This window comes from Rhopalosiphum maidis, chromosome 4 (assembly GCF_003676215.2).
Source record: "Rhopalosiphum maidis isolate BTI-1 chromosome 4, ASM367621v3, whole genome shotgun sequence".
NCBI classification, from domain to species: Eukaryota; Metazoa; Arthropoda; class Insecta; order Hemiptera; family Aphididae; genus Rhopalosiphum; species Rhopalosiphum maidis.
In genome coordinates this window covers 54,496,490-54,506,845 of record NC_040880.1, presented here as the reverse complement: position 1 = coordinate 54,506,845, position 10,356 = coordinate 54,496,490, and the positions used below count along the sequence as shown (strand labels likewise).

The window sequence follows — 10,356 nt, the reverse complement described above, 5'->3', positions numbered from 1 at the left end:
AGAAAAAAATTATATTCATAACCAAGATAACAAATATAATAAAATGTAAAATAATAATTAAAAAAAATAAATACAAATTTAAATTATTTACAAATTTTTAAATAATATAAATTTAGATAACTTGGTTCTTAAGGAAGATTTATTTTTAAGTACTCGACATATTATATTAAATTCTTTTTCAAAATGGCTCACTCTAATATTAACAAACCTTTTACTAATTAAATTAAATAATATATATTCATGACTAGGAGTCCCTAAGACAACATTTATAGGGCGTGTGCCAGGAAAAAAAATAGTGTATTTTTACTTAGTATACTTCTTCTAGCACATTCTATAACATTTAGTTTTACATTATTAAAAAATGTATTTTCTTTGACAACAATAACCTGGAACGCTTTTTCCAAATATTAAACAATATGACTGATTTTGAAACATTAATTAATTTACTATTAAACTGAGTTTGTAAATGTTAAATTATTTATATAACTATGGTCAAATTGATTTTCCATTAACATACTTATACAAAAGTCACACATAATACTTCTAACAATGTAACCAGAAATGTAATTTAATATTTCATTAACATATTCTCCTAAATGTGTATTTATTCAGTTGATCTAAAAATATGTTAATGTCATTTTTCATTTTCTGAATCAGATTCTGCATATGATCTTTAATTTTGTACAAATTCTATGGCTCTATGCTTATTTTTTCCTTTTGAAAAGGAAATTCTAGAGTTTAATATATCAAACTTTTAAAAGTACATATTCTAGTATGAACTACTTATATTAAGTTATACTCAGGGGTCAGGGGTTAAAGTGGGGACTCAGTTACCCTACCTTTAAATGTGGTTAAAAAGCGTACCTTTTAACAAATTATTCGTAAGGTACGCCGGAACGCTCCAATTATAACCAGGTTTATGTTAATACAACATTAATGCTGTATTGCTGTGTAATTTTAATTATAAAAATTTATTAAATTTAATAGTTCAGTAAAATGTGTTACATTTCAAAAAAATTGATTTTGAATCAAAGTGACTGAATCATCCTATCTCTATAGTTGCGTGTATAAACTACGGGTTTTTGCCATTCGGCGGTGGGGGTAAAGCTCAACGCGACAGCTCGTTTTTCGGAACAGAGTCCGCACTCCAGTAGTTGTTATCTATCTCAGTGGAAATATATGAAAATAATAGCATAATCAATGATAATACTAAATTGTATACAGGTACAATATATTAAATTTTTCCAATGTTATCGCACGCCTGTGTTTTTAATAGATAGACAACAAAGTATACACATAAAACGTGAATGTAGTAAAACAGTGCCTTAAAATAATTTCAATCAATTCTCACTTTATTTTTTGCTTAAGGGGGCTCTAATGGATCGTGCAAATACCACAAGCAATTTAACTTAATGTCATAATGCTATTAGTGACTTGTCAGTGTGTTCAAAGTAAAAAAATATAAGCGTGAGTGTCTTATTTGTAATTGTAATCGCTCAATATTTATTAAAAATGCATACATATATAATATTATTATATAATGCCTAGTTCAACTGACTTTTAAAAGTGATTTTATACTAAATCATACTAGTAAAACACAACTACACAAGAAATTACTATAAATTATAATATATATAATGCCAGCATGTATTTTAACTTTAAAGCGAGTTTTAACCATGTAAAATAATATACAACATTTACAACTTTAAAATTCTTATAACTCGTTTAAAAATTAAAATTATATAATAGCTTACAAGGTGTCTTATCTAATATCTATGCATTTAAATTTTAAAATATTGGTAAATTCATTCAGTCAAAGTTAGTAACAGAACGGTTTTGATGTACGTTAATTTGTTATGTTGTACACTAAGTGTACAGTTGTACCTTTACAACGTGTACGTTTGTAAGATAGAGACAATTATACATATACATATTTATACACGCTCGAGTGATGAATTGATCACGATTAAAGATATACCTTTAGGCTTTAGATAAATCTTTAATTGTGGTACTGATTAACGCATATTTGACTTTGAATAATATGCAATTAGTTGAACCATCCCAAGTAGCAAAAAAATATTATTTAAATATTTGAAAAAATAATTTAAAAACATTTCAAAAATGATTCTAAAAATATTTATTTAATGTTATAATGGCCGCTATTTGATTGAATAGAAAATATTTTTCTATTCAATAATGTTTTATAAACATTATAAAAATCTTGATAAATTATTTTTAGGAAATGAAAAAACAACGTTTTAAAAAAATTAAAAATATATTTTTATTATGTATTAAATTCATAATAGAAAATATTTTAAAAGTTTTTAATTTTTTTTTTTAGCTTAAAAATGTAATAATTATATAAATTATATAATAAAAATGTGGTAATATACCTAATATTATGAACTTAATATTAATTATATTATAAATAACTTTTTTATAATATATGTGTTAACTGAAAAAATTGATGATTGACATTAGATTAAACCTAGAACTTACCTTACCCTTGAAACTCAATAGTAATAATTTTTATAATATTTTTCTAATATGTATTATTTTTGAATGAAGTTTAATCTGTACTTATCTGTAAGTACTAATTTTTATATTCACTCAAATTGTCCTTAAATTTTCATTAAATAAATAATAATAATACAGTAGGTATCGTAGTATGTGTATTATTCGTATTTCGGTTTCTGGCGCGGGGTTATGCGTTTACAACCTCTTTGGTGGCGTACCGTCATTGTGTCGTCGTCGGTCCCGCGAACGGGTCAGCCTGGCCATTTTGGATTCTCCGTCAACCAACGCAACTACTTCGCCCGGTGCGCGCGCGCGCTATACACACACAAATAAACACACGTACACGGCCGAACACATTCACGCACACGCACGCACAAATACGCCGATTCACGGCGTCGAGTATCGAAGTTTATACATACGGGCGTGTGGATGTGTGCGTGTGTGTGAGAGAGTGTGTGTATGGTTTCTTTTTCTCGGCACACGCGCGCGGGCTAAATATTATAATAATATACATTAGACATATATCGACATATCGTATCGTTCCGCCGGCCGTCGAGTCGCGTTTGAACAAAAATAATATTAAAAAAAAAATTTGTAAAAATTTCCGTTCGTGTGACCGTTTGTCGACGGCAGCGCGTCGTCACGCACACCGCCCCCGGGGTTGCCGCTGCCGATCCTGTACGACGATCCGCTCTGGAGACGAGAAATCCGACGGAACAGAAAATCTCGCGACTACAACGATAACGATAATAATATTGTTATTAAGAATATTTTTCGCCGTACGATTCTCACGTCTCGTACGACCGCGACACGCGCGTGCGCTCTCATTCGCGCTCCGTCCATCGCATCGCACATTCGTACCGCTACCGCCGCCGCCGCCGCCCCGGTTCGCCACTATCGTCCGGACAGCGATTACTTTTGGGCCACCGTCGCCGTATGCGGAACATGCTAGCGGCGTTTAGCTGAGCACACGGCCCGTCGTCGGATAATGTTATAGCAGGTACGTTTGGGGGGTATTTGTTTGTTTTGGGGTTTTTGGTGGAAAACAATTTTTCCTTGTCACACGAAAACGTGCATACCTACCATCCACGTCCTGCCGCCGTCAGCGTCTCGTGTAGGAGGCAACTGGCGTCGTCGGCGACATTGGCATTCGGTATCGACGTCGGCGGTCCGTCGGTAGGTACGTCATTGCACGTTTCCCTTGACGGCCAAACTGTAAACGAGGCGGCTTTCGATCCGCCGCCTTCTACCGTATTGAGGCCCCCGCACGTTTGATAATAAAAATAATGTAATACAATTATTAATGAACGTCGTCGTCGTCGCCCTTATGCTGCTGATACTTATCATATCGTCGGCTTTTTGACCCGTCGCCGTCGAGCCACTTCGAGTACACGTATTCGCACACTTTATGGACTTACATGCTTTTCGTTCACCGTACTTTGTCGGTGCACCGTTTTTATTTTAGTCTGATTTCCCGCGGCCACTCGTCGTGCGATTTGCTTTTCCTAGGTAAATTTTATAACACCTAAATTCTAACAATTATTATTAAATAAAAAAATCCTACAATATATTATAAAAAAAATAACATTCATTATCACCAATAACCTAGAAAATCCTATTCATCTCTATGTGCACCGTAAATTTATATAATGTAAGTACCTACTATAGAGTACTGACAAACCGACCCATCACTGTTGTACTAGGCACTCGTCATAAGAATGCTATATAATATTTAAAGGTATGCTCTAATATTTGCTGTGTATTGCTTTTTTGTTTTCTCGATTGCCCTTCTTTGCCGATACCATCAGACACCGGCTGCGTGTTAAGTGCGACCGGAACAAGGTTTCGGACAGTTGCTAACAATCAAACTACTGTCAGGTTCATTAATCAAATGGCGCTGCCAAGTCGGGCACGAGTTTATGCTGATGTAAATTCTCACAAACCCAGAGAATACTGGGACTACGAATCTTACACTGTTGAATGGGGGTAAGTCTTTTGATCATATGCATTTATTATGATATAATGTTTATTTTTGGAAAAGTTTTTACCTTCAACATTTTCTCAACAGTTGAATATTTAAATACTATCCAAATAAGTACTTCAATAGAATTTTTTATTCCTAATAATTACTAGTTGATTAAATTACAATAAATTTGTAACATGAATATAATTTGAGTATCACCTATATTACTTATGTTTATTATAATTATAAGAAAAGTATCTAAACTAAAAAACTTCTGAGTGAAATTAATATTATTTACCAATTTTTTTTATACTTAATTTGTTAGTACCTAAAATTAAAATTGTATACTTCAATACTTTTCATTAGTTATATACTTATATGCTAATAGAAATTAATCATAGTAATTTAGAAACCTACCTATAATAAAATACATATATTCATAAACAAAAACATCAATATTTTATTGATAATATTATATTTGTTTGTGGCTGGTTTTTAATAAGAGCATAGAACAGTTCTTTATTGTTTATTATTTTTACTTATTTAATTTTATGAATACCTTATTGTAATAGGTCATAATTAAATATGACTATTATTTTTTTAAATGTTGATATTTCGATTTATAATTTTATACATACTAGAAAGTCTTATAAAGTTATTAATGCCTGTGAATTTTAAAGATTATGTTAATTTTTATTATTTTAGGCAACAAGATGACTATCAGTTGGTTCGTAAACTTGGTAGAGGTAAATACAGTGAAGTATTTGAAGCAATTGATGTAACGAATAGTGAAAAATGTGTTGTGAAAATATTAAAGGTAATTAATAATTTTAGTAACAAACTGTTTTTTTTAAATTTTCATTACTATAAAATGTATTATTTTTTTACAGCCTGTTAAAAAAAAGAAAATCAAAAGAGAAATAAAAATTCTTGAAAATTTGAGGGGTGGTACCAATATTATATCGCTGCAAGCAGTGGTTAAAGACCCTGTATCACGTACACCTGCTCTTATATTTGAGCATGTTAACAATATGGACTTTAAACAACTCTACCAGACGCTGAATGACTATGATATTAGATTTTATCTCTATGAGTTGCTCAAGGTATAAACATATTTTTATAACATATAATATAATATTTTTTAGTTTTTAATTTATTTTATTTTAATCCTGATAATATTTTGAGTTGATAACATTGACATCTAAATACATTCTAAAGTGATTTAGTAACAAAAACTTCTTATCTTTACAATAAATGTTATTAAATAAAATAATGAAATATCTTTATTGTAGGCATTGGACTATTGCCATAGTATGGGCATCATGCATCGTGATGTAAAGCCTCACAATGTTATGATCGACCATGAAAACAGAAAATTGCGGTTAATTGATTGGGGTTTAGCTGAGTTTTATCATCCTGGTCAAGAATACAATGTCCGAGTTGCCTCCAGATATTTCAAGGGTCCAGAATTACTCGCTGATTATCAGGTTTATATTTAAATATAATATTATTTTTAATTTCAATGGTTATATTCTTATATCAAAATTTGAAATTATTATTTTAGATGTATGATTACTCATTAGACATGTGGTCACTTGGCTGCATGTTGGCTAGCATGATATTCAGAAAAGAGCCATTCTTCCACGGACATGACAATTACGATCAACTTGTGCGTATTGCTAAGGTTCTAGGAACAGAAGAACTATTTGAATATTTAGACAAGTATCATGTTGAATTGGATCCAAGATTTTCTGATATTTTAGGAAGGTATATGCATAAGGATTAATTGCTATTTTTAAATTGAGTTATTTAATAGTTAATTATTAAGTAAATTAAATTGGGTATTTTTATTTATTTTAGGCATTCAAGAAAACGGTGGGAGCGTTTTGTGCATAGTGAAAATCAACACCTTGTAACACCAGAAGCTTTAGATTTCTTAGATAAACTTTTGCGTTATGATCATTTTGAACGGTTGACTGCTAGAGAAGCAATGGATCATCCATATTTTTGTAAGTACTTATATAATATAAATTTTTTAAATGAGAATGATGATTACTATGAAATTTTGAATTTCTTAATTATCTGGAGATATGCAATTCTAAAGAAATTTATTGAGTTAAGTGTCTTCATTTAAATTGGAATGGTGATTTTGTATAAAGTTTTCAATCTGACTCATTTCAAGTATTATAGATTATTAATTAAATATTGATTTAATGATTATTAATCAGATAATTTTAACAAGTATATTTAAGGGTTTATTAATTACCTAGGAAATTGGTATGTTTTTCTTTGATTTAAGTCCTCAGCGTTCATATTTAGTGTGGCTAGATAGAAAAAAATTTATTTTGTTCTAAAATGGATTTGCCCAGTTGTTTCACCGAGGGCTTCAATTGCTACTCTGCCGTTTGTTTAATAAGGTTCCTTTCAACATTCCATTCAAAATATTAATATTGACATTAATTAAAAAATCAAACTAAGTTTATGAAATTATCTACTTCTCACCTGTAAAGTTTTTTGTTGCCCTAGCATAATTGCACACGTGTTATATCTCTTAATCTCATAGACTATGTAAGAAATTGGTCATTTTTTGGAAAGAGTAATTTTTTGTCTATTTAAAAAATTCTTCCAAACGTTAAGAACTATTTGAGGTTGACAATGGTTAGGTTTTTTTAGAACAACTTATTATTTTTTAAAACTATTATAAAACTTATTTAACTCAACTTGATATTGCTCTGTGATAAAAGTGATTGACTTAATAAAAATAGACGTTATATTCTATAATTTGTAGTTTGAATTACTTGTAAAAAGTATGAGGTTAGTAGATTAAATAAAAAATGGTATAATTTCACAAAAACATTATAAAATTTATAGAATACATTTTTGCAGTTCTGGTTTTCTCCTAATCGCCATCAACCATATGTAGCGGTGTATATGTTATCTTAAATATTTGTGTTGCAGTGTAGGCATGGCTGCTTCCAAATATATTATTTTATTGTCATATATAATCATTACAGTATAAAAGAACATCAGAAGTAGCACTTGAACTTATAGAATATTATTGCAAATCAGAGATCATATTATCTTATGAAGTGATAAAGACTAGGAATTTATGATTACTATTGTACGATAAATGGCAATTTATTAATGATGAGGATTTCACAGACTTTTCCTAGTTGTAAAATTATACATTAAAGATATTATTCACAATCTCTAAGACATACATAAATGGTTGGAGAAAAGGTAATATACGTTAAATATATTATGTGAGAGTTCAAGTGAACCAGATAAATATATTCCAGACTAATGAGTATTATAAAAATCCTAAATATGTTTGTAAATATGTAAAAACTCAGTTTTCATTTGGAAAAGATGGATAATAGTATTATTAAGCTACTAATTTTTTGAATTACAAAAAATGTTCATGATATATTTTACTTAAAATGTGTACTCTTAGAGTATAAACTTAAAATTTTCTTTTCTTGCAAAATTAAGAAATACACTTGATAGAGGATTTGAGTTAAATGATTTATAGACCTATCATTTTATACTAATTTGATGTGGAATCCATTATATATTGATGTTCAGTGAGTAATAAATAATTATATTTTATATTTATGTTATTGTTTTAGATCCAGTTGTAAAAGAGCAGTCTCGAATTAATTTGGGCACATCGTCTGTATCTCCAACACCAATTACAGGTACTTAATAATTATGATTTAAATTTTAAAATAAATGTAGTATTCATTCTAATTGTTATTATTTAACTTTTTACCATTGATAACATGTAAAATACTTTTAACTGTCATGTTAGATATGAAGTTGATCAATATTTATTTATATTGAAAGTTATAATTCAACCTGTACCAATTACTACTATTATTTATGATCATGTATTTATTAAATAAATTATCTATTTTGTAAATTACAATAAACTAACAGTATAATTCAGTTATTACAAGACTTTAAGTTAATTTAAATAATAATTAAGCATTTAAATTCATTAAATGTTATATTAAAAAAATATTAATAAATTTAGTTTTTACTTTAATTTTTACTCATATTTTCCTTAATATGCAATATCATCTTATACCCTTAACATGAGTTAAAATTTAAATAATTCTTAAAATCTCATCAAAATGTATATTTTATTATAAATGTATCAATTTTAGATCATATATATATCAAATTACTATTCACACTGTTAAAATAAGTTATTTACAATGTATATTTTAAATTGTAAGTTACTTTAATTTGATTATAATTTTGAAAAATGTGATATTTTTATAAATTGTATTTAATTAGTAAATTAAGGTGTTCTGTACTTCAAGTATGTTGTATTACTCTTAATACTTTTGTTATTATAGACAAATAAATATTACATTTTTATTTGATATAATACACAGTTTTTTAGATAATAGTTGAAGTAAAATTTATATGATCTAAGTGTTTGATATAAAATTTTAATTTGGAGTATTTGAGCTCTAACCAAATTTATGTTCAGTTTTGAAAACTTAAAACATAAAGGTTATATATACTTGTTAATAATTTCAAAAATGTTGTCTTATATTTTATTAAGCAAATGTATAAACTTACAATTCTTAAATGCTTCTTTAACTAATGTTTTGTTTATTTAAATTACTAAATAAAAATATTTTCTTAAAGAAATTGTTCATGGGTGTTATGATAAATTAAAATAAAAGATTGAGTTATAAAACAATGTTTACCAGGTAGATAATAACTAGCGGTGTTTTAAATATGTGATTAGTATATTCAAATGTTTTTATTTAAAATGTCCTTCTTTAGAAAATAAACTAAAAATGTTTACTATTAGTTTTTTAAAAATATAATTAATTTTCAATATTCTTGCAATTTTTGATAATTATCAATGAACTTGAGACAAATTTATCACTGGTTTAAAAAAAATTATAAAAATGTGATAACTATTAAATTTGAAATTTAATAAAATCTATTAAAACCTTTTTTTTGAGAAATTTACTAGTTTTGTTATTATATATGAGTGTTTTACTATTTTAGTTATAAAAATCACTTTTTTTTTAGCAGGTGGGAACGGAATAACTTCTCCAAATGCTGTTGGCGTTCTACAGTGAGTTCCTCGATGTGACAATGCTGCTTTTTTTGCTTTGGACAAAGTTAATGAAAAAAAAAAACTTTAAAAAAATCAACACCTTTTTCTCAGGAATATCACACTCAAAAACAATTTTGTTTTTTATTTTTTACTTGTATTATTTCTATTAAAAAAAAAGGTTATTATTTAATGTTTAGGTCTTTTGTGTATAAAACAGTAATATTTTTCGTGCTGCAACTGTGCAAAAAATATATTTGTTGTACATATTCCTACCCACCACACTCAATAATGAAAAACTTAACTGACGGAAATTCTATTATTATTTTTAAATTCCGCGGTGATAACAATTTAAAAATACTAGCCAATCAGCTCCTGCTCTTCTATGTAATTTATTTATATAACACATTGTGTTTGTTGCCTTGTTACATTAAAAAAAAAAATGATATAATATATATTATACAAATATATATATTTTACAAAATGAATAATGTAAATAGATAGCTATGATTATAACAATAAATTACGTTAAAAATAAAAAAATAAAGAAATCCCTTTTTTCATTTGGTCAATAGTGTTTATTTAATTTTAATTTTAGATTTAAAATGTTTAAATTATTTCTCATGTATTTTATAAGTAGTTTTTGTATTTAAAAAGTATATATATATTATATAATAATAATACCAAATGTTCACGGGTAATCGACAGGAATTTCTTTAACATTTAAATAACTTGATTAACATTTTTCATAATTCACTGAGAATATGTTTTTGTTACAACCGATACTTATTGT

The 10,356-nt window shown here is 27.7% G+C and overlaps 1 protein-coding gene across 3 annotated transcripts; it reads left to right on the top strand.

The window, feature by feature from the left end:
- Positions 1-2,836: 2,836 nt before the first annotated feature.
- Positions 2,837-9,756, top strand: LOC113556364 (casein kinase II subunit alpha). Of its 3 annotated transcripts, none has more exons than XM_026961256.1 (9): positions 2,837-3,517; positions 4,326-4,503; positions 5,186-5,297; positions 5,371-5,583; positions 5,773-5,967; positions 6,045-6,247; positions 6,341-6,489; positions 8,110-8,178; positions 9,539-9,756. In XM_026961256.1, the coding sequence occupies exons 2-9, from the start codon at positions 4,409-4,411 to the stop codon at positions 9,586-9,588; spliced, it is 1,086 nt and encodes a 361-aa protein (XP_026817057.1). In that variant the 5' UTR covers positions 2,837-3,517; positions 4,326-4,408; the 3' UTR covers positions 9,589-9,756. The 3 variants fall into 3 exon arrangements, with proteins under 3 accessions (XP_026817057.1, XP_026817056.1, XP_026817055.1); XM_026961255.1 differs by lacking the exon at positions 2,837-3,517 and adding an exon at positions 3,815-4,026 and having other exon boundaries at positions 9,542-9,756; XM_026961254.2 differs by lacking the exon at positions 2,837-3,517 and adding an exon at positions 3,816-4,026.
- Positions 9,757-10,356: the final 600 nt, after the last annotated feature.

Excerpts from the sequence above, each read along its gene's own strand:
- LOC113556364 (XM_026961254.2), top strand. The coding sequence starts at position 3,936 with ATGCTTTTCGTTCACCGTACTTTGTCGGTGCACCGTTTTTATTTTAGT. Across the intron at positions 5,584-5,772 it reads ATCTCTATGAGTTGCTCAAG|GCATTGGACTATTGCCATAG; the intron begins GTATAAACATAT and ends TCTTTATTGTAG. Across the intron at positions 6,490-8,109 it reads AATGGATCATCCATATTTTT|ATCCAGTTGTAAAAGAGCAG; the intron begins GTAAGTACTTAT and ends TTATTGTTTTAG.